Source organism: Cyphomyrmex costatus, unplaced genomic scaffold (genome assembly GCF_001594065.2).
Source record: "Cyphomyrmex costatus isolate MS0001 unplaced genomic scaffold, Ccosl1.0 scaffold36, whole genome shotgun sequence".
Lineage (NCBI taxonomy): Eukaryota > Metazoa > Arthropoda > Insecta > Hymenoptera > Formicidae > Cyphomyrmex > Cyphomyrmex costatus.
This window is the reverse complement of record NW_017277774.1, coordinates 2,311,553-2,336,418: the sequence shown is the minus strand read 5'-3', so window position 1 is coordinate 2,336,418 and position 24,866 is coordinate 2,311,553. Positions and strand designations below refer to the sequence as shown.

General features: G+C 32.1%; 3 protein-coding genes across 5 annotated transcripts; 2 read left to right on the top strand and 1 right to left on the bottom strand.

The window, feature by feature from the left end:
- Positions 1-284: 284 nt before the first annotated feature.
- On the top strand, positions 285-7,945 carry Rel (nuclear factor NF-kappa-B family member relish). Of its 3 annotated transcripts, none has more exons than XM_018543117.1 (19): positions 285-296; positions 2,266-2,409; positions 2,609-2,763; positions 2,887-3,050; positions 3,120-3,258; positions 3,372-3,513; positions 3,991-4,095; positions 4,191-4,302; positions 4,383-4,510; positions 4,661-4,873; positions 4,964-5,031; positions 5,142-5,384; positions 5,464-5,587; positions 5,715-5,959; positions 6,047-6,202; positions 6,952-7,062; positions 7,129-7,365; positions 7,475-7,597; positions 7,886-7,945. In XM_018543117.1, the coding sequence occupies exons 2-18, from the start codon at positions 2,277-2,279 to the stop codon at positions 7,583-7,585; spliced, it is 2,586 nt and encodes an 861-aa protein (XP_018398619.1). In that variant the 5' UTR covers positions 285-296; positions 2,266-2,276; the 3' UTR covers positions 7,586-7,597; positions 7,886-7,945. The 3 variants fall into 3 exon arrangements, with proteins under 3 accessions (XP_018398619.1, XP_018398620.1, XP_018398618.1); XM_018543116.1 differs by lacking the exon at positions 285-296 and adding an exon at positions 362-588; XM_018543118.1 differs by lacking the exons at positions 285-296; positions 6,952-7,062; positions 7,129-7,365; positions 7,475-7,597; positions 7,886-7,945 and adding an exon at positions 348-588 and having other exon boundaries at positions 6,044-6,117.
- On the bottom strand, positions 7,860-19,669 carry LOC108776497 (FAD-dependent oxidoreductase domain-containing protein 1). Its single transcript, XM_018543121.1, is given in 10 exon segments — positions 7,860-8,114; positions 8,529-8,682; positions 8,804-8,890; positions 8,972-9,117; positions 9,354-9,857; positions 9,963-10,265; positions 15,579-16,545; positions 16,619-16,754; positions 18,963-19,145; positions 19,582-19,669. Coding segments are annotated over 9 exon segments (2,715 nt in total). The 5' UTR covers positions 19,126-19,145; positions 19,582-19,669.
- Positions 19,670-23,308: 3,639 nt separating this feature from the next.
- On the top strand, positions 23,309-24,459 carry ND-B22 (NADH dehydrogenase (ubiquinone) B22 subunit). Its single transcript, XM_018543076.1, has 2 exons — positions 23,309-23,495; positions 23,807-24,459. The coding sequence occupies exons 1-2, from the start codon at positions 23,386-23,388 to the stop codon at positions 24,129-24,131; spliced, it is 435 nt and encodes a 144-aa protein (XP_018398578.1). The 5' UTR covers positions 23,309-23,385; the 3' UTR covers positions 24,132-24,459.
- Positions 24,460-24,866: the final 407 nt, after the last annotated feature.

Genomic DNA, 24,866 nt, shown 5'->3' with positions numbered 1-24,866 from the left:
AATTGAATTCAATTAAATAAAAAAGTCTTATTTAAAATATGTATTCGGATACACAAATAAATTTCAATCCATTTTAGTTCATTTATTGGGCGGACTTTTCTAGAGTGGAACACGCTTTTCCCGGGGCATCGCGACACACGAACACGTCCCTATAATTGCGGGAAATCCGTGATGCGTTGCGTTGACACACTATTGGTCGGTACACGTGATACGTCCCGGGGAAGAACCGAGGACTGTTGTCAAGGTTATGCTGTTGACGCATTCAGAAATTAAAGGCAGTTGATTATGCGCGTCTGGTGAGTAACAAGTTAGTATTATACCGCGCGGTGTTATCAGGACGAGAGTCTGGGTCCTAGAGTCCTATCGGCTGTCGCTCTACAAGCCTCGGTGCTTAGTGATATTCACGTGACAGATTGTAACAGACATCGCGCGACTTAACACACTCCTCGAACCGCATCTTGTTAATTCACAAAGTGAAGAGAATCGGAGAGATGCCAGACGTGTACGAAAACATTAATATGGCGATGCGCAGCATACTGACGACTGGTGTTATCGGAGATAACGAGGACCCGTACTTCCAGTTCAATGGTAATACAAGCACGCGCCCCGACAACGCGCGCTTTTTATGTCCCGAACTGTCAGGAAATATGTTAACACACACACGACTAACACAACTTACATTAATAATACGCTATCGCGGCATCTGACACTTGGTCGCACGACTGCGTGCCATGTGTTCGAAATGGGTGATCAGATGTTTGACTTTTTCCGGAAATGTATCCGGCCGAGTTTTCAGCGCCGTTTGGCATGCACTTTTTTTTGTACTCATTTTGAGAGAGAGAGAGAGCGTAGAGACCAGAAACTATTGAATCCATCATACATAAAATACATAGTAAGCTATATTATTAGATCATTATGTATCTGTGATAAATTTGAAAATTATTAAGTATTATATAAAGCCATTTTTTTGCTAATACTAAATACACGTTTTTTAATTTTTATTGTTCGGATTTTTTTAATGTTTACTCTTTTTCTTCCTTTCACGTATATACTACTTTTGTTTTGTATTATAATTAAAAATGTCCTTTTTTGTCTTACTTTTAAGTCTTAGAGTGTCCTGTTTCTGTACTACTTTTTAATCAGGAATATCAGGAATGTCTAGTTTATCTAGGTTAGATCTGGTCTCCCCGATTGTTGTTCGATTGTCAGTATACCGATCTCAAATCATGATAAGTACTTGTTTACCTTTTTGTGTTACCCAAAAATGAACTTTTGGAAAGTGGCTGCGTTAAACAGAATGTGTATTTTGCAAGTATTTGTTAAGTCTAGTATAATTAGATCATACGAAAGAAACTTCCAACAATTGCAAAATAAACAGTGTGCGGAATATAGTTTTATAAGCCTATGTGCTTGGATATTTGAACATTTTAGATTATATTCCTTTATCACATTAAATTTTATAATTATATTTTACGGTATTTATAAGTGGTATTCTCTTAGAGAGACAGAGAATATCTGTGTACTCTTATTTTAATATCATCTCAAATAATACCTTAATATGTTAATATGGCTGGTATTCACAGATTGTATATAAAAGACAGTCTTAAGATGTTATAAATCAATCACAGAAAAAATATTAGCATCTAAAACATTATTTAAGATGATCTTAAAATAAAGACAAGTTATGAATACCAACCTGTGATTAATTTATGATATTTTAAGAATATATGCCTAAAAGACAGTTTTAAATATAAGAATTTATTATGAATATCGGCTAAAAATATTATTATAAAAATATTAAAAGAAAGATTCGTTTAGAATAAGTACTATTTAGGTATTAAAAAGAATAACAATTAACAAAGAGAAAGTTAGGACTACAAACAAAAGTTAGAAAATTAGTTTTTATATGTTCAAATAGTATCATTTTTCATTTTTTATTTTTAATATATTTTATAACTATTATTACACATTTTTTTAGCTAAAATTATGAAAATTATAGTCTATTTTATTCTTTGTTAATAAATTGTTATTTAATGTTTACTTTTTAAAAATAATTTTTTAAAGATATATCTCCTATATGAAAACTTTTGTATTCACTGTACTTTATGGATTTGTATTTGTACCTTGTATTGTGTATAGTTATTAAAACAAATTGTGAGAACCATTTATTGCATAATGCTAATTAATGTAAACATATCTATTTGTGTACACACAAATTAATTAAAAGGAATTAAATTTTACATACATCTATTTTGCATCTTACAGATTTAACATCAATGGGTAGTACAGATGTTCTAAGTCCATTCAGTAGTTCTGGATCTCAAGGAAATATTAGTATGACATCGCCTATGTCAACGTCTTCATCACCTATGCATTTCACAGATGATTATATTAATTTGACAAATGCAGGTATGCATTTTGATTTTAAATTGTTTAAAATATAACTTACCAATATCTGTTGAATTATGTATATAATTTATTATTATAAAATTAATATGATATAATATTAATTTATATATAATTTAATATTACTCTTTTCTAATATTAATGACAGTTGTTTTATTATATTTGGAAAATACATATATCAAACTTTTTTATAACTTGCTAGTAACAGCACTTGGCGAACCATATATCAGTATCTTAGTGCAGCCAATGGAGAAATTTAGATTTCGATACAAGTCCGAAATGGTAGGAACACATGGAAGCTTGCTTGGTGTATATTCTGGACGTAGACGGAATAAAAATAATGTACCTACAGTCAAGGTAATTGTACTGTGAATTCTGTATAAATAGATTTGTAAAAAAATTAATATAAGATTGTGTGTGTGTGTGTGTTTAAATTACTCTCTTCACACCTAATTATGTTGTTGTTATTCATACTTTCAGTTACATAACTTTTTGGATAAAGCAATAATACGTTGCACATTGGTTACTACTGACGAAGATCTCAGAATACCGCATGCTCATAGATTAGTGAGGCGAATAGATAGTATAGATATAGGGGATCCACATTATATGGAAATTTCGTCTCAAAATGATTTTACAGCAGAGTATGTATATATCTTCTAGTTTAAACATCCTGTTTCATTTTTTTAGTCAATATTGTGCTCATGTTACAGATTTATTGGTATGGGCATAATACATACGGCGAGAAGACATATTAAGGACGAAATAGTGCGAAAATTACGTGATGAAGCTCTAGAAGAACGCAAACGTTTAAATATAAACGCTACTCTTAGTCTTCGTGATGATGCACAGGTAAATCCTAATGCCGTTTATCAGTCCGAAAATCATTTTACACAATTGGATTAATATTTTTATCTTAAAAAGTATATTAAATGTTTTTAAATAGCGGTTTACTATGATTACAGATTAAAGCTGATGCAGAACAATATCAAAGAACTATAAATCTAAATAGTGTTTCCCTTTGTTTTCAAGGATTTATTAAAGATGAACATAATATCATGAGACCGATTACAGCACCGATTTATAGTAATCCAGTCAATAATTTGAGTAAGTTTAAATAATTTATTGCAATACAATTTGTTTTGAAAGTGTATCAAAAGATTTTCTTACAATTTATAATACATACATACATACATATATATATTATAAATTGCATTTCCGAATACTCTGTATACTCACAGATTTCCGAAATTTACGAATAAAAATTCGCAAATTTTGGAATATCTTATATTATTTATAGGTATTATATTATATATTGCTCATTTTTTTTACTACAATGACACAACTGAAAAATTGTCATTTTTTTAGTTGCTTGCAAAAGAATCAGAAAAAGAACATACTTTTATTCCTTTATAATCAGTTATTACATTAAGATTGTATTTTAAATTTAATATGATAAGATGATTGATTTACAATATTCCAACTTATTTCTTGATACAACTTTTTTTTTATTTCGTTATTGTGTATAAAACATTATATGAATAATAGAAACGATTAAAGAAATCATATTAATATTTTAAATAGAAAGTGCATTAACTGGGGAACTTAAGATATGCAGAATTGACAAATACACTAGTAGCTGTGAAGGTGGCGAAGAGGTATTCATACTTGTAGAGAAAGTTTCTAAAAGTAAGTGCCGATTTTTAGTATTTTAGCTATAAATATTCTTATTTATAATGACAATGCACATATACACTGATGTAAAAAAACACATTATATTATAGAAAACATAAAGATAAAGTTCTTTGAACTTGATGATGATGACACTGAAATCTGGGTTGATTATGGTCGTTTTTCGGAATTAGATGTCCATCATCAATATGCCATGGTATTTCGGTATGTACTACATGTGATTAGCGCATTTAAATATTATTGTTCTTTCACAATGCGCATGATTAACTGTATTGTATTTTCAGAACTCCACCGTACAGGGATCGAAGTATCACTTCTCCAAAAGAAGTTTTTATACAATTAGAACGTCCATCAGATTCATATTGTTCAGAACCAATCAAGTTCACATACAAACCAAGTGACCGTATGATAGGTAAATTAATAGAAAATTCATTAGCAAATATAAGCAAATATATTAAATATTCATAATTATGATCTGTTATACTTCTCTCAGTTTTCTTTTTTCATTTGTCTTTCTCCTATTTTTTTTTAAATATAACTCCTAGCAATTTTATAATTGCAGGTAGGAAGAGAACGCGAGTCTCTCATTCAAATAGCGCAGAATTGGCGCAAGTATTACCATTTAATAATGATATGCTTTTAATGAACACACCATTAACAAGTATGCCTTCAACCAACGACAGTGCCGAAATATCTAAAGAAATAAAAAAGATGTTAGATGATAAATGTTCTTCTAGTGAATTTCGTGATTTTGTCGAACATATAAATTTAGATAGTAAGTATTCGGTTTTAGATGAATAAAAATATTCAAAAGTTATATATGTATGCAAAACGTATTATGTTGAATACAAATTATATCTTCTAGTGTACGAGAAATTGTTATACCAAGGCGGTGAAGATAAGTTAACTTATGATGGTGCACCGAGTAAAAAGGCAAGTATTAATTTCACTGTATGTTATTTACAAAACACATTCATTATTGAAATTTCTATTTGTATCAATGTTATATGTTAATTATAAGTCTGAATTTTATATTTCTACAGGACGACAAATTGTTCGCGAAAGATGTTATTATCGACACGATAAAGAATATGAGAATGAAGCCACATGAAGCAAAAGATATTATTAAAATATCGTTCAAAGACAGGACAACTTACGGAGATACGCCACTGCACTGTGCGCTCCGATATGGACAAAGAAACAATGTAAAACGTATTTTAATGCTCATGAGCACTCTAAATACAGATGCCGAAGAATTGGTGAACATTCAAAATAGTTCTGGAAAGGTAAGCTTTTAAAAAAAAGAAAACGCTAGTACATTTTATTTAATTACAAAAATTTCAATATATCGTAATTATATTCTAGACTCCATTGCATTATGCTGCTTCGCAAGATCAACCAGAAATTATACAAGCATTACTCATGCTTGGCGCGGATCCAAATGTAACAGATCATTATGGACAAATGCCGTTACATAGAGCTGTAAAATGTATGTATTAATTTAAAAGTACTTAAATTGAACGCTTTAAAAAAATTGATAATTTGACCGTTAGCATAATATTTTGATTCAGAAGTAGAGATAAAATGTAATGCACAATTGCGAATGATAATTTTAGTTCCTGAAACAGAAGGAAGCATTGATGTTTTATTAGCTGAAAAAGATGTTAACATTGAAGCAAGTACGGACTTTGGATGGTCACCCTTGCAATTAGCTGCCCAAGCTGGCTCGTATCATGCAGTATCCGCTCTCATTAAAGCTGGCGCAAATGTAAATAATACTGACATGACCTATGGAAGAACTGCCTTACATATAGCAGTCGAAGGAGGACACAAAGACATTGTCGAATTTCTTTTAAAAAATGTAAGATTGAATATTTGCTGAAAATTCTTTTATATATATATATATATATATAAATTGTGTTATTGATATTCTTAATTTTCCAAGTAGACCAAAATAAACGTAAACAAGAAGAACTTTAGCGGAAATACAGCACTGCACACCGCAATAGTTACACCAGGGACAAAAGCCAAAGAGATATGTGCCCTTCTAGTGAAATACGGTGCTGATCCGCACATAAGAAATTATAATCGTGAATCAAATAACGTATGTACAGCTCATCAATAATATATTAGGTGTATACCTACGAAATGCAGATTTTCCTAACAAGTGGCGTCACACATACGTTCTTACGCGTGGTGATTTGACATATATAGTATTGTAAGAATAGGGTCGAGAAAAAATGTCAAACGCGATGCCGGGGCCTCGTAGTAGTTCGTGTTAGCAAGTCATTGTCTTCCTACGACGGGAAGATCTTAATTTATTTCTTACAGTATTTTGTTTGGCTATTCCTACAAAACCATACATGTGGAAAATTGTAAGAGTGTAAATATCATAGTCTTTTTCTACTTTGAAAATGTCGAATTTCGTACCAAAAAAGACCATTTGCAAAAGGTTTTGATTCATTACTTAATTTTGAAGAAAACTGTTACTCAAATTTATCGAATACTTGTAGAAACTTACGACGAACATGCACCATCTCAAGACATTTGTGAACGTTGGTTCAATCGATTAAAAATTGGTGATTCTGATGTGAAAGACAAGGTAAGGGAAAACCACCGAAAAAATTTAAAGATGCAATGTTGCAAGCATTGTTGGACGAAGACTCCACTCAAATTTAATCACAATTGGCGGAAGTATTAAATGTGACTCAAAAAAGTGTTAGCGAGCGTTTGCATGTAATTTTTCAAATTAACATGTGTTTTTTCTTTAAAAAAATCCGCATTTTATAGGTATACATCTAATAATATCTTATAATATTTTATTTTTATTAAATTTGATTGTTTTAATAATAGGTTGAGGGAGAACAAATACAAGATATAAAAGCTGAAGTGCATTCAGAAGATGAAAATATGAGAGAAAGTACCGGACAATCGTCTTTTGACTTGGCATCAAATAAACCAGATGTATGGAAAATTCATATTGTCTTATCGTTATAAACAACACATTTATCATTAAAAAAATTATTGCAGCTTTTACAGCTCGTCTCCGGTCAGAATGATATGTTAATAGACAACACGATTAAAGAAGAAAATATAGACGACACACAAAAAGTTTGGATTGATGCAGATCAGGAAAAGCACTTAGCAAGCATTTTAGACGAGACAAAAGGATGGAGAAAACTAGCACTTTATTTCGATTATAAGTACTTATTGAATATCTTTAAACAGACGTCCAGTTCATCATTACTCCTCTTAAATTATATTGCTGTAAGGTTCTCATTTTTTCGTCGAATATTTTACACATTTTGCAGTTTTTCGAATATTCAGTCTCATTAAAATTTACAATTGAATTTATGTAATTTTTATATCTTTATAGATACAAACTAATACCTCTCTCAGTGAATTAAGAAATATATTACAAAATATAGGCGAAGAAGATGCTGCAGCATACATGAATCAAATTTTATCTGTGAAACATGAAACGTGAAATTACACCTCTGTATGTACAGTTTATTATTATTGTTTATATTGTCGTTTATATTGTTATTATTATTGTTTATATTGTCGTTGTAAAATAATTGTACCATTACTGTAATTGTACTATTACTATAAGAATTGTATTTCAATAAAACTGCTACATTTAGACCATCTTTCGTAAAAAGGTGTCTAAATAATTTTTAAGTTTTGTAATAATTATATTTACAAATTTATTATATACTTATATACATAAGACAATCAAATAAAAATTATTTCTTTATTATTTAAAAAACGTTAACCTCTTTCATAGGTTCTAACGTTACGAATCTTTCGAAACACAATTTGGACAAATCTATAGTTAGAAAACGACGATGCAAAATCAATTCTGACATTGCACGCCCCACTGCAGGTGCCTTCTGGATACCATGTCCGCTAAAACCAGTTGCTATGAATAGATTGTGATGGTAAGGGTGGTGCCCAATAATACCATTTTCATCGAAAGTATTATATTCATAATATCCAGCCCATGAAGATTTCACCTAATTTATAAAGATAAAATATAGATCATTAGCAGAAAAAGTTATATATAATTTCCATTAACTGAAAATCGATCGATGAAATTAAATATATATGAAGGGAAAACGTTATTTGATCAAGATTGTTCTCCGCGTCTAATTTTTCTAGAATTTATATGATTTCTAGCTTAAACAAATTTGTGCACTGATTATCTATCATTCTTGAAATATAATCCTAACGATAAATTCACAAAAAATATTAGGTACAAAGGGTTGTTCTGATTGAATATGGCGTTTTGCATTCATGTGTGTTTAATATTATAATTTTAATACATTATAATACACTTAATATTTCTGTTATTTGTTACATTACCATAAATATCCTTATGTTTAATTATATTATCATGCATGTTATTTGATAATGAAAAATAAACATACCTTTAAATTTTCAAATGCTGGTACTCTGTGAGCAAGTAAAGGCCACACTTTATTGTCGAAAAATTCATGATCGACATCCAAGTTGTTAATTGATGGCTCCTCGTCTGGTTCTGGCGATTTTCCACCAATAAAACTACCTCCTAAACCATCGCGTCTGGAAGTAATTTTGTTTACATTTTATAAATCATTTATAATCATTTTAATTATTTATCTTTATTAACTGATTTATTTGTAATAGAAAAATATATGTACTTAAAGAAAACTTGAGCTCGTACCTAAAATATGTACCACTGGGGTCAATTGTTAAAGGCGTATTTAAGCCAGGTCCATCAGGACAATGGAAACAATATACATATCTCTTTCTGCAAATAAGAATCATTCAATAATAATAAAGCTAGATAAATGAGAAGTAATAAAATTCGAACGTCTCGTCGTGAAATTACCTGGGTACAACTGGTAAATGTACAGATAATAGTTTTTCGCCTATTCCGATATCAGCCAGCTCAGCTATATCGCCACTAAACGCACCCGCAGCAATAACAGCTACAGAAAATTGTATTGTCCTAATCTCACCGTCGTCTGTTTTTACCTGACACAAAACATATTTATCTATTTGATATTCCACATTTGCAACTGACAAAAATTTTAGCTATAGGTCGCGTGAAAAATATGATTAATTCGCATATTCAATACATTTATTGAGCAGATCAAGTGATCGACTTCATGCAGTTTATATCTAAAGTCTTATATAACTAAACAACAAATGTATATTTATATATAAATAACACACACACACACATATATATATATATAATGCATACTTACAACTACGTTATTTAACTTTTCAATAGATTTCATATCCTCATTATTATATTCTCCTGAATTCTCCTTATACTGAAAAGCTTTGACTTCAGCATTGACATATTGAGCACCTAAATAACTAGCTTTTTTCTTAAGAGCACATAAGAGAGACCATGGATCAAACCATCCCTCTTTTTCTAACCCAAGACAACCTGCCGCAATCCCGTCGGTATTTATCCAAGGGAACATATGCTTCAGCTTCTCTTTAGTAAGAATGACATTTTTTGCCCCTAAAGAATTCTGTAGCTTAGAGTTCTGTACTAAAGTTTCAGCACCTTCCTCAGTTGCCAGCACCAAGTAGCCATAAGGATGAAAATTCACGTCGATAGGCGGCTCTCCGGGAATATTCAAATGCTCATTAATTTTTCGCAGAAATTCCGCACCATACAATGACATATGGATATTCTCTTCGAGAGAAAACTGTTGACGTAGGCCACCCACTGAAAGAGTCGTGGAAGCCTTGGCATACTGAAATAATATTTAATTAATATGCATTTAATTAATTATCAAGTGTATAAATTATTGATCTAAAAAAAATCCTAAAAATTAATAGAAAATACATCTAAAGCTTACCGTAGGATCTTTCTCAACTACGACAACACTGAATTCTTCTCTATGCATTTTCTGTTTTAACCAATATGCTATCGAACTACCAATTGCTCCACCACCGATGATAAGCACATCACACTGAGAAGGAATTATTTGAGGTCCCTCCCAAAATGCACTAAAATCAGAATATTGTCTATCAGATGACAATATACGTTTGAACAACTTCCATTCTTGCTTTAGAGCTTTCAGTAATTTTTCCTTCGTGGTGGCAGTGTTGAGAAATTCTTTGTACTTTTTCGTATCGTCATTGCCTTTGATCTCTGAACTCTGTAAATTTAACATGACATTATGCCGAGTTCAATTCATTTACATCAGTCTTTGACAAAAATATTCATTTTTGTCTACACAAAAGGATAAATAAAAATGGTAAATTTTTTTTTAATATATACCTTTTAACTTTCTTTTTGAAATATTTTATATATGTATTTATACATATGTTTTAGATGTAAAAGTTGAATTTATTAAGTAAAATCCTCACTTTCAATTTTAACAAAGAACAAAGATTCACCGCTCTCTTTACTATTTATAAAATTACAATCATTTAATTACTTTACAACATAAAAATACAAGTATGGTCGGGTCTCATAGTCGGTTCTTGTTTGAAGACGATCTTAAAATGCTAATATACTGCTATTGTGATTGGTTTATGACATCTTAACACTGTACTTAAGACGGTCTTAAAAACAAGAATCGCGACTATTAAAATTATTTTTATAATTACGTTCAAATTTCGCGCGCTATTCTGTCACGTGTCGTCGATTGCACTCCATCGGCAAGGTTAAAGTAAATTTCCTATATATATAATCTCGAAAATCGTATGTTTTTAACATTTCGTTCACGATGCCGAGCGACGATTTTCATCATTCCAATCACAATTTTCTGCTTCTTACACTGAAAGCGGCCTCATCAAACTCTGCGACGAACATAAACTAAATATCCAGTTACATTCAGTCAAATATAGATTCACGATTACGTACAAATTATATTTGATATCACAATGAGACATAGCATTGCTACGAGAGGAAGCGAAAATTCGACGAAATTTCAAAGGGTCGTCTATATTACATCAAAAATCGACAGATTTTATCCGATCGAAATGTCGTCTGTCAGATCCCTAACCTCCAATCGTTCCCAGTGAATACACGCGTAACTCACCTCTCTTCTGAAGGAGTTCGCAAATTGAATCGTCGAGCACTGTTTCAGCAGGTCCGTGTGCTTCTGCACACGTGTCAAATGTCGCAACATCCTCGTCGGCCGTTTCTCGACAAATCCGACGAAGAGACTGCTCCTTAGCCTCACTCTACCTCTAGGAAACATTCAGAAATATTCACAACCATCCATCCAAATGTTTATCAGTTATATTATACCAAACAAACAATTATCAGTCGTTTGTCAACACGGTCGAAGTTGTCGACTCACGTTTGAACAAGGAAATCAGTTTTTTTCGCCGATTAAAGACGACGTGCAGTGACGACGTGCGCACGTGCATTATTTTAGGAACGTGTTTAAATTATAATAGAAAGCGAATAATTTTTTTTCCTTGTCATTTATTTTCGAGAAATTAATATACTCTGTATTAATAGAAAACTTGCGAGTTTTAAAAGAATGGACTTTCATGTTGCATTGATTTATAATTATCATGGATTTCTATATTAATGTATAGTATATTTTATATAAATAGTATCCTTCGTGTAATTCTGTAAGCAAATAAAAAACAGGTTCTTTCACCTACCTCTTATTGAAAAATATTAAATTGTTTAGATACGCAACTGATATTTTATTTCTTCATTTAAATAAATAATTTTAAAGTAACAAACGCATTTTTGCAGCCAGCGTATATTCATTAATTATTTTTTTTTTACAATTGCTGAAAATGAACGCAATAATGGCTACATCGTTAATGAGTTTATATCGTTACGTTGCACCTTACGTTTGCATTTAGGCCACGACCTAAACAATAGATGTCTTTGTTTATCCTGTAGGTTAAATAAAGATATCCTATCGTATAGGTCGCAGACTAAGTGCACGGTGTAAACGTAGCCAATAGCGAAGTATTGTACTATTTGTTGTATACTATATCATGTTTGTAATCATCCGCGAGTTCTTCCTTCATTCTTAATGTATAACAGATAAAAATCTATGATTTTTCCGTAATTATCTAACTGCAATTTTTCAGTTGATTCTACGTTATAGTCTCTATATTTATCAAAGATATCTTTATCAATACGTCACAGTAATTACTCAGCAGTTATATTTCTTAAGAATGTTTATATAACGGAATTTTAGCAATTTTCCTTGTCTGATTGTAATCTTCAAATAATTAGAAGTTAAAATAAAATTTGAATAATTTTGATTACCCGAGAGAGAGAGAAATGGATTTAAAAAATCCTGGAAGGATAATTAATGAGTATTCTGGTTGAACAAAAATATGCTACTTTCCCAGTATCCGAGAATGGATTGAAATGGATTCAAATTTTCAGAAATACGGATTCATGAATGTTAAAATGAATCCTTTTCAATCCGAATACGTTTTTATTCATTTATAGGAATTGTATGGAGCATATCTGTATACTTTTCAATCATAAAGTAATATTAGCTTTCAGTGCGTTTATGACCATAGTGAATACTGTTCAATTCATAGTTCTGAATAGGAAACGCAGTTTTTCAATCCAGTTGTATCCAATTGAATCTAACTGAATCCAATTGAATCCACAAAAAAGTATTCGCTATTTAAAATACGAATTCGAATAGACAAAATCCAATCCATTCTCGGATACTGGGTTATTTTTAAAGCAATTTTCTAACATTATTTCTCTTATACCTTTTCTCAATAGAGTAATTGATGACTATATGCTTTTTAAATTAAGTTTGCATGGATTATATGACTGTTCTTCAATGATTAGAATAAAATAGAAATATTCTCTCATTATATAATTTATAATAGAAAAATAATAATTGTGTTATATTAAAGGCAATAAGAGTAAAAAAAAGTAATAAACATTCGCGAAAACTAAATTATAATGAACATTAATAAATACTAAATAATTTAACAGAACTAACAAAAATATACATATTGTCTAATAATCATAGAGTCATCATGTCTAATGACTATCATATCAGAATCATATATAATCATATAGACAATATATTATAAATATTATATTATTTATTATTTTAAATTATAGAATAATTTAAAATAATCTAAAATGTTGATCTTTTATTGACATTAATTCCACAAGAAACATGTATACATTTGATATTTCACACAAATACACACATTTATTTAAACATTAAACCAGAAACGCGCTGAATGTATTAATTAATCAGTTTTAAAAAGATAAAAGTATAGTAGTATAACAAGATGAGTGATTTAGATTCGTTGTAATAAGTTCCTTCTTGGCAATAGCTAAAATAAACTCATTACTCATACCAGAAACGCTACAAAGTATATTAGCAGATGTCTAATTTAAATTGGTAAGATACAATTTAATTTTAATTAAGCATTTAATTAAATTAAGCATTCTAAATGATTACATTCTAAAACCACCTAGTCATATCGAAGATAATTTTAAACTGGTCAAACACACATCGGGACAATGATTTTGTTTTAATTTCCTTAGACGTAGTTTCATTGTTCATAAACATACCAATGGATCTTGCCATCAACAGTGTTTCTGAAAGGTGGAATTTTATTTCAAGGACACGCAAGGGCACCCATAAGAATTTTTAAATGCACTGAAGTTGGTCTTAGAATCAACTTTCACCTTTGATAGCAAGATTTACAAACAGAAATTTAAGATGCCCATGGATTCGCCATGAGTTCGCATTGGAGAGATTTGAAACTAAGTTACTCTTCTTCTTTAGATATGTAGATGACATCGCTACTGCGGTATCTCACCACTTAATTAACAAATTTCTGGACATTTTTAACTGACTACATATCAGACTATAATTTAGAATATGCAGGAGATAGATTAAATTTTTTAGATGTATAATCATTAATGTCAATGGAATAAAAGTTTAATTTATATCACAAACCAACTTTTTCAGGAAGGTATCTCAGTTTCTTGTCTCTTCAGCCCCTTTCACAAAAAAAGAGTGTTCTAATAAGCATGGTGGATACAACATTCTTACTATCACATCCTAAATACCACAAAAAAATTTGAGGTTTATTATCGAAACCTTTCTAATTAACGAATATCCTATCAAGTTTATTTTTGACACTGTTAACTCTTGGCTAAGATCCTTATTAAAACTAAAGACACTTAAATAAACAGATTCCACAGAACCAAAGAATGATGAGAAAGAAAAAAAGCCACATGGTTTACAATTCCATTTTTTCCTTGCCTTTATGGAAAATTTAAAAACATTACAAAAACAATAATGTTAAATTATCTTGATTCAGTATAAATAAACTCAATAGGATTATCAAGACACAAAAGGATGTCCTTCCTCACGATTCCAAGAAAAATATCATATATAAAATCAATTGTAAAGATTACAATGCCTCATATGTAGGACAGACAGGAAGAAAACTAAAAACAAGAATTGCTGAATATCTTAATATCGATAAAAAAAAACCGGTTTGTCATTACAGAACACAGGATGCAATTCAAACATGAATTTGAATGGGAAAACACGTGCATAACGAAATCAATTATAAGAGATTGATTTCTCTAAAATGCTTCATATCAAATTTCAAAGCTAATGAATAAAATTCAAAATCTGACACTAAATTGCACCATGCTTATACGAACATTATCAACAAAATGTAATATAACATATCACTTTTAATATTATTTTGACTATATGTAATTTTAACTTATGACAACTTTCTACTTCGTAACATTAGGCCTGTTCTTTTTACCGAACTGGTACACAGAGTGCAATAAGTTGAAGTGAAACAGATATACGTTTGTTTCATTTCAACTTATTGCACTGTATGTACCAGTTCAGACAGTGCAGGCAAAAAGAACAGGCCTATATTTTGACATCAATTAACACATTTATTTAATTTTATAACATCTATTAGATGTAAGTAGAGATACATGTCAAGAAATACAACGTATTGTCTCTATAGAGAGTCCATGAATATAAGTTAAAATTAAATTTTAACATGACATATATCTCACACATCTATAGTGTTTATATCTTACATCATTCCAATATTACATTCATTACAACACAGTTCTTTTGATAAGTTCGTTAGTTTCATCTATATGATGAATAAAATTATGAGTGAATAGCAAACGATAAACGATTATATTTTATAATTTTAAAATTATGATAATTACCATGATAATCATTGTTTTAAAATGTAATTTTTACCGTCTCTACGGATTCTAGTATAAAATGTAATTATAATAAAATATAATCTCGTTTGTAGTTCTGTTATTCAATTTCATAATTTTATTCAGCATACAGATGAAACTAACAAGCTTGTCAAGAGAACTCGTGATGAATATAATATTGGAATGATGTAAAAGATATAATAACTATATAATACTTATAATTTAATTAGTTATATTAATACACTTACAATTTTATTCAGCATTAAGACACATTCAGCGCAACATGAACAAATCAATTCTTATCATTTGGATCATCCAACATATTACAAGGAATCAAAATTAGCTTAGGTATCATGCCGGGCGGTGTTAAGAACTGTTGTGCGCTCTGTACTGTAGTTGGACCACAGTATTTTATTTCCGCCTCTGTGACGAGTTTGCAGATATTCAACTTGATATCCGCTTGCGCTTTAGATGGTAATTTTTTCACTGCCTGTGCCATGCTGTCAAAAAATAATTCTATACCCTTACTTTCGGGTGCTAAGTAAAATTTTTGCTTCCCATTTTCTTTCTCCATATTTTTTGCTTCTTTCACAGTCATAAACGGTATGCCAGGTGATACGATGTTAAATGGTATGCTAGATGGTACGCTAGGAGATATACCAGGAGGTATGCTAGGTGATACGGTAGACAGCACGGTAGATGATAGGAGAGGTGGTAAGCTACGTGATACGTTACGTGACACGCCACGTGGTACGCTAGGTGTTCTTTTCTCAAAAACAGACTCAATCGCTGTAATATCATTTACATTTAAATTATCGATCTTCGAGGAAGACCTTGTTGTTCTTCTATAGCTAGGTAATACTAGAGAAGTATTCCTGGTTTTCAATCGTTTAGTACCTGTCTTTCGAATCTTTGACCGTTTTTGATTAATATTATTCACATCCTCCGTAGGAATCTCTTGTACAATCACCACTTCTTGAGCGACTGTCTGTTCATTACTGTCGTCCAATATTTCTGCTGTTTCTATTGTTTCCAATGTTTCTATTGTTTCAATTGTCTCTACTGTCTCTTCAACGGGTTCTAGTATAACTGGGTCGGCTGATGTCTCTTCAAGAACTTCCAGGAATTCGGAATAGTCCTCAGTTCGGTCTTCTAACTGCTCCAGCAAACCTTCGGCAGTCAAATCTTTCGAATTTATCAGTTCAACGTATTCTTTGGTCAGTTCTACACACTGTGGCTCGTAATCTGTTTCACATCTGCCAAAGTATTTTTAATTGAGAAAACGACACATAAGCGTTAAAATCATTAATAATCATAGATATCACTTACGGGAATTTTAGGAAGCTCAAGAGATCCTCAAAGATCCATCTTTTTCTTCTCACACCTTCGTCTGCCTTAATCTTGCACTTCAAAATGCGGGAATAAGTATCCCTTAGATTCTTCCATTTTAGTCTAACCCATGTAGCTACAACAGACAGCAAGCATTGGTTGCATTTAGCAGACTTAACTGTTGCGGAGCAGATTCATTAGCGCTTACTGCTATTGGTATATTCTTTTAAATCATCCAATAGTAGCGAGCGCTCAAGGATCCGCTTCGCAACAGTTGAATCTGCTGAACGCGACCATTGGGTGCACTCTGCGGACTCAACAATAGGGGCTGGGTTCCGTTATTCACTGCAAGTACTGAAAATTTATAGTTCGCGTTACGTATACTACAGATTTTCAGTACTTGCAGTGAATAACGGAACACAGCCTGAGTGAGCACTCGCTGTTATTGATGTATTCTGCTAGATCCATTTCAGAATTCTGAACGAATGATCTAAAAAAATGTACCATTAACAGTGAGCGCTCACTCAACTGTTCTGTTGAATCCACTGAACACACGCAATGGTCACATTTAGGAGATTGTTTATTTTACAATAGATTATTAAAGTTTTCTTCATTTTGATTGGATTATAGTTCTAGATCTAGAAAAATATATTCATGTCAGCAAAGAAAACTTTCAACAATTGCAAAATAAACAAGGCTGTGTTCTGTAGAAAAATGTATTCAGTCAGCATTTATTGATTTCTTAATATAATTAGTCCCTACATTTACATCCAGTGAAGAACTAAAAGCAAAAAACCAATCATATTAAAGAATCACTAAGCACTCATTGAGTGCATCCAGAAGCAAGACCACTGACTGAGCACTTAATGAGATCTTGTATCTGATTGGTTAATGCTCATTTCCACCAATGCAGATTAACTTTAATCTCGGTTCAATTTACTCTTTGTCTTTTTCTAGTTATAAAAATTAGAAAAAGGTAAACAGTAAGTTAAACCGAGATTAAAGTTAATCTTTATTGGTGGAAATTAAAGTAATTCCATTAGATCTAAAAATGTAGACCAAACAGATACAAGAGCTCAGTAAGTGGTCATGCTTCTAAATGCACTTATCAATCAATGAACTTTTGAATGCAATCATTCTGCTGAATGTGATCACCGATTGCATTTAGCAGAAAAAGTAGGTTTGCAATTGTCACAAGATTCTTTAATGATTGGTTCATACATTTAAATTTAATGAAGGACTTGGATTCTTATACAGACACCAAGTGCTGATTGGTGAAAAGCGAATGAAAGATGTAAATTTTACCTCTCTACATAATTGTTTTTTACCAATCAACATTTAGTGTCAAAGCATTGTTGTCTGTATGAGGATCCAGCATACATAGGCTGTTTTCCAGCTAGGACACAGAAACGTTACACTGTGCTCCACTGTGTAAAGACTTGTTGGAACGATAGAGCTCTAATTGGTAACACTGGCATACTCTACACGTTCGTACTTAGCTTTTTACAGTGTCGAGCAGTGTAACACTGTGTCACAGTTGGAACACTTTGTGTAAGACACAGTGTTACACTGTGTCATCTGTGTACGTTGTTGGAAAACACCCATAGTCTGTAACTTTTAACGCAAATTTCGTTATCGTTATAAGGCCGCTGCACAACCCAGTATCTGAGAATGGATTGAAATGGATTAAAATGGATTTAAATTTTCAGAAATACGGATTCATGATTGTTAAAATAAATCTTTTTCAATCCGAATACGTTTTTATTCATTTATAGGAATTGCATGAAGCATATCTGTGTACTTTTCAATCATAAAATAATATTAGCTTTTTCAGTGCGTTTGTGATCATAGTGAATACTGTTCAATTCATAATTTTGAATAGAAAATGCAGTTTTTCAATCCAGTTGCATCCAATTGAATCGAAAAAAGTTTTCGCTGTTTAAAATACGAATTTGAATAGACTTAATCCAATCCATTTAAATCCATTCTCGGATGCTGGGAGCTTTTTTATTATAGTAAAAAGCTGCGCAGTGGCGTTATAACGATAACGAAACTTGCGTTAAGAGTTACAGAATAGGTGTGCAAGCTAAGAACGACATCAAATATATTTAAAAAATTTAACAACAGTTGTAAAGTTGTTTTTTCTACCGTATAGTTTCTGACTACATTTAATAAAAAATAATCATTTTACTATTATTAGATATTTACGTTGTTCTGAGTAGATTATATTTTTAGATTTATAGGAAGTTTTATTTCAATGAAAAAACTTTTGATAGTTGCAAAATATATAATATAGCCAGTAGCATAGTACGTAAAAAAAAGGAAACGACATATAAAAACGTACAGTCCAGTCCAAGTTGGTCACAGACATATTTCCAGACTTGCTGTTTGAATTCCTGCAGCTTCACCGGCTCACCCTTCACCTCAGTACAATAAAGTACTGGGTGTTCTTTGACAGCTTCTATGATGTTCACTGAGATCTGATAGGAATCCGGTGGCACAGCCATTGTACGAATCGTCGTTTAACCTGAAAAAAGGAAATATTTTATTATTACAATATTCCAATGTTAGTCCCGAAACAGCTTTTGTATTCCCGCTCGAGCTACAATCTCGCGCTCCAGTAATGACGATGACAAAAGTTATGGTGTAGTATAGTATATAGCGTTTTCTCTTGGCTGCACCAGTGTAGGGTGATTGCACCAGTTCATCTTTTTTCCTTTTCCCTTCTCCTAGAGAGAAAAGGAAGAAAGATGAACTAGTGCAAAAGTTCAGCTGAGTGTTGCACTGGTGCAGCCAAGAGAAAAAGCTATAGTATAGTATAGTATAGTGTGTAAAAATTCGTCGAAACATTTCGTCATGCACGACGTTTCGGTATGCGTATGCATCATGCAGTTCTTATTTCTCTAGTTCATCGTATACTTAAAAAAATAGATCTAATCGCGCAATATAATATTAGACGCTACTTGAAAATCACACAATGGACGAATGCGAATAATGGCACTTCACAAGTCAGCGAAAATCGCTCGACCACGCCGACGCTCGACGACAAAACAATCAATGGCTGCCGCTTCATAGAATAGACGCGGAAGTCGAAGTGCGGAACGACGCTGCGTCGCTCTGAATAAAGCGACAACGCGCATTCCCGTCGCACACCTACATTTCCGGTAGCCTCCCCACTTTACATCCCCAGCATAATTACGTATAACTACGTTTTAAGCATGTTCTGCGTACAATGGAGGAAATATTAGAATAAGTAGGAATAAATATTAAAATTTCAACCTATTATTAGATACATCGGAATATACGGTTGAAAAAAAGTTGCAATTTTAATATTTATTTCTACTTATTCTAATATTTTCTCCATTGTAAAGTGGGGAGGCCACCGGATTAATTATTAAGGCCCGGTTGCACCAACACTTTTTGACTTTAAGCGAGACTTAAAACTGCATCTATCTCGTTTTAAAGCCGAAAGGGAGACAGAGACAGAGACAGTTTAAGTTTCGCTTAAAATCGAAATCACGTTGGTGCAATCAGGCCTAAATCTAATAAGACTCAATAATTAAAAATAATAGAAATTAAATAGACTGTGATGCCTGTCTATTGAGGTTTATGCTTCAAGTCTTAATCCCAAGATCTTAAAATTCAACCAATAAAGCTGCCAGTTCTAACCGAAATTTGAACTCTATTGGCTGAATTTTAGGATTAAGCCTTAAGACCATCGACATATAGAATGGACCGCCGATGGCAATGGTGGGGGTAGAAAGATGGATAAAGTGAGAGGTAGAAGTAACATGATCGTTCTTTCTCTGTTTACTGAAGCCTGATTGGTTGTTGAATTAATAGCGACCAATAGTAATCAGTAGTTATCAGTAAACAGAGAAAGAACGATCATGTTATTTCTGCCTCTCACTTTATCCGTCTTTCTACCCCTATCATTGTCATCAGCGGTCCATTCTATATGTCGATGCTTAAGACCGAAGCATAAACCAGGCATGAGTCTTTCTAAGCTAGGATATATGAGATGCTATAATATATTTTACAAATGTAAAATACAAAAATTAAAATGTTTCTACCTTCTTCAAATCATTATCAGTGTAAACAACGGCTGCTTTCCTTTTAGGAGACACAGTCGACATACTTGACACGAATCGACACACGTTGCTTTCCATTTACAATTTTGTTCAAACTCAATCGACACATTTCGCCTCTGCTGGAGGAGAGTCAGAGTGTGTTTCGAGTCTATTCAAGTGTGATTTTGATGAATTAAGACAATTAAGTGATATTAGAACGCACTCCTTGCAGTAATCGAATCTTATGCGTCCATTAAGATCAAAATTCAAATCTTTTATGATTAGGTATTAAAAGTTCGTATGTACACACGATACACACACTGCACATTTCGCGTTCCATTTAAGGGTGCAAACCCATGCAGCGGAATAGCAGAACGAGAGCGGAACCAATCACGAGCGTTCACGTTTCTCAACCATTTTTAGGTTAGGAAATCTCTCGTCATTAATAGTGAGTAATAACTAATAATCACGAGCGATCACGTTTCTCAAGCATTTTTTGATTAAGATCTGTCATTAATAGTGAGTAATAACTAATAATTTATCTCTGTACTACTCATCATGTTGTTATTCCGCCAGTTTTGTTACGCTGAAATGTGAACTCTTAATACCCATGTAGCGTAATAAGCGCAACGCAGACTTTGCGCAACCAATCATAAATCGTTATTTCATAAAGGTTACAATCACATTAAAACTAATTTCATAAATTTTAACATCTTTAAATATTTTTTCCAATGAGAAATGCATTTAATTCTGTATTTAGATACTTAATTGATAATAAAAAATGAATGATAAATACAATATTTAAACGTCATTTACGAACTTGCTGATAATTCCGCTTACGCTCATTGCGCTCTATGGAGATCAAGGGATTTGAAACCGCGTAATGAAAACTGCGGAACGCTCGTGATTGGTTCCGCTCTCGTTCTGTGTTCCGCTATTCCGCTGCATGGGTTTGCACCGTGTGTTATACTGTGTCGATTTGTGTCTCCTAAAAGGAAAGCAGCCAACGGTACATTTAAACATATAAAATACGGTTACATATAAGAACTAGATTCTTTTATGCATAAAGTTAAATATAAAAAGTTGGATAAATCTTATAGCGTTTTATCTTGGCTGCACCAGTGTAGGGTGATTGCACCAGTTCATCTTCTTTCCTTTTTCCTTCTCCTGGAGAGAAAAGGAAGAAAGATGAACTAGTGCAAAAGTTCAGCAATAAAGAACAGACTTACTGTCTGAGTGTTGCACTAGTGCAGCCAAGAGAAAACGCTATTATATTATACATAGAATTTATATTTTTAGCGCACATAATTTCTTTTTTTTTTTCAAAAAAGGTACCTCTTATTGTGTGCCTTCCAACAAGTGACACATTACAACACAGTAATCATCTTATCCTTGTATTGGCGAACAACAAAGATGTACTGATACACTGTGTAGGTCTGTTCTTTATTGCTGAACTTTTGCACTAGTTCATCTTTCTTCCTTTTCTCTCCAGAAGAAGGGAAAAGGAAAATAGATAAACTGGTGTAAAAGTTCAGCAATAAAGAACAGACCTCGTGTCATTTGTGTTGCTTGTTGGAATGCACCCATTATCAAGTGATTTGTTAATAGGCCTTCTATAATAAGCCGATAAGTTTTAAGTTTAAGTCATAAGAAATTGACCACTCACAGTCGATTATTCTTCTCACATTCGATTGTGATTGGTAAATTTGTTATGATTTAACACTTAAAACTTAAGTAATGGTTTATTGTAGAAGGCCCATAAGTCTATAGGCGGAATCTCCTCCAGATAACATGCATGTTGCATAAGATATCCGAAAGACGTCTTTTGCGCGCGTATTTATAGTCAGACCCTATCTCATATATATGAGACAGAGCACGTGTTTGAAATAATCTAATTTGAAAAATAATATTTTTAAGACGATTCTTATATTTTGTACTTCAGCGGAAAACATAAAAATTATTTAAATTAAATAGGTTATTAGTCTAAGCTAGGATATCCTAGTTTAGACTCATAACCTATTTAATTATTCTTATATTTATTGTAGTGTGATTACGGCTTTACGGCCAGTATAATCCAATCCATGGTGTAAGTAGAAAGGTGAACCATTGCGCATAATGGCGGAGATTTGAGATCTTGACGAATCAGGGTTTGAGCTTTTTTGCAGTGCGCGTATAAAGCGTTTTCGAAGCGCTGTTCAAATTGCACCTCCCAAAACTGCTATTAATTATGCACTTTTATTGCATGCGGATAACTCGGCTAATTTCAAGTCATATTGCAGACACTGTTATACGACATGAAAAGTGCAGTAAATGTGCTATAAAACTGTATTTATTCTGCGCCATATTGAAGATTTCGCATAAAAGCTCAAAATGTGATTGGTTGACTGCCCTCACTACTTCTAATCTACTGCGCATCCATCGGAATGGTTCACCTTTCTACTTACACCATGATCCAATCCTAACCCAGGTTAGTGCAAGGTGCAAGTCAGTGCAAGTTGGTGCAAGTCTGGTCGAACCCATGGTATAACACCATTTTAGTTTATTGCAAGAGTACGTTTTCACGCTTTGACTGCGCAGTGGGTGTCCACGGCGTGAGCATACCCTTATTCTTATACCATGGGTATAACACCATTTTAGTTTATTGCAAGAGTACGTTCGAAGAGAATTTTCATTGATTGCCATTTTCTAACGTGAGCAATGGCATATCTTCCTTCAGAACTTTTATCGCATCAGCAGAAAGTATGCAGGTTGTACAAGCGCGCTGCGCGTTGCATAGAGGATTGGATTCATAAAACGCCTGATCGTAGGTGCGTACTTCACTGAAGGTGACATCCAAGTTGATTTATAGTCCGTTCTTTTTAGCTAAAAACTTGTTACAATTTGTACACTTAAAATAATATAGTTATACAATTGTGCCTTGAAGAGAAAAGGAACAAACAATCGATGTAAGCTCATTGCAACTAAAAAGAACAAATATTTTAATTCATCCTTCAAATTTTTATATTTATTTAGTAAATGACTATAATATGCTATTTATTTCTAATAGTTGTGTATTCACATCGAAATCTAACGTACTTTAATATTGCTTAATTATATGTCAAATATAATTTCTGTACAGATACGAAGCTGCATTATTGAGAGAGCGTTTTGACAAGAATAAGGATATAAAGGATTTCAAATATGCAAAGTATCTACTGGAAGAAGGAGAGAAGGAGCTCTTCTCTAAGATACATTATCAACCAATATCGTTCCCTGATTCACCGACAGGAGTAGCATATGACCGAAAGAGTTATGTTCCAGATTATGTCTTGGATTATTGGCATCCTCTAGAAAAAGCTATGTATCCCAAATACTTTGCGCGTCGTGAACAAATGAAGGACGAGTACATGAAGTGGTATTTTGAAACCTATCCTGAAGAAAAAAAGAAGATTGATGACCATTAAGTCTGTAATATATATATAACTCTTGTAGATAATATTATAATATATATTATACAAATCTAAAGAATGTCATAGATCTTATCTCAAAATACTTTTAGCTGTAGTCAGATTAGAAAGCAAGATTGAATTGAAATTTAATCAATTAAAATAAAGAAAAACAATTTCAAATGTAACAAATTTTTATTGGTTAATTTAATTTAATCTCAATTTCTAGTCTGATCATGGCTGGTTATGAAGACGAGACCAATTGTTTCAAAATCCGTCATATATATGAACAAATATATTTCATTATGTATCGTGTTTATTATTTAATTAGAATACATAGTAAGCAACCTAGCATATCTATTCATAATTTAATTCATTTTATATTCAACATATGTAATACTAATGCAGTACGAAGTAACATATGTGGCTCAAAACTTCTAAAATCTCTTTTAACATGCAGATAACACACAATAAGAAATTATTGCGCTTGGACGTTTGTAATTTCGAATGCTATCTCCGTTGTAATAATGGACAAAGCATATTATCCATTTATCTACGAATAAAAGACGAAATATCATTCGTGAAATTAAGGATCCGATATCATCGTTTATCAAATTGAATATATTACTTTAGTAGCAAATTCTTTTCACTGCAAAAGTAATGCATTCAATCGTTCGAATATAAATATGAACTATCTTAATAAACAATTACATATTATATAATCCAGATGTTTATGATCGAACATTATACACA

Coding starts and splice junctions, on each gene's coding strand:
- Rel (XM_018543116.1), top strand. CDS start 492: ATGCCAGACGTGTACGAAAACATTAATATGGCGATGCGCAGCATACTG. Junction 3,051..3,119: donor CAAAATGATTTTACAGCAGA/GTATGTATATAT, acceptor CTCATGTTACAG/ATTTATTGGTATGGGCATAA. Junction 5,588..5,714: donor GTTACATAGAGCTGTAAAAT/GTATGTATTAAT, acceptor TGATAATTTTAG/TTCCTGAAACAGAAGGAAGC.
- ND-B22 (XM_018543076.1), top strand. CDS start 23,386: ATGGCATATCTTCCTTCAGAACTTTTATCGCATCAGCAGAAAGTATGC. Junction 23,496..23,806: donor CATAAAACGCCTGATCGTAG/GTGCGTACTTCA, acceptor ATTTCTGTACAG/ATACGAAGCTGCATTATTGA.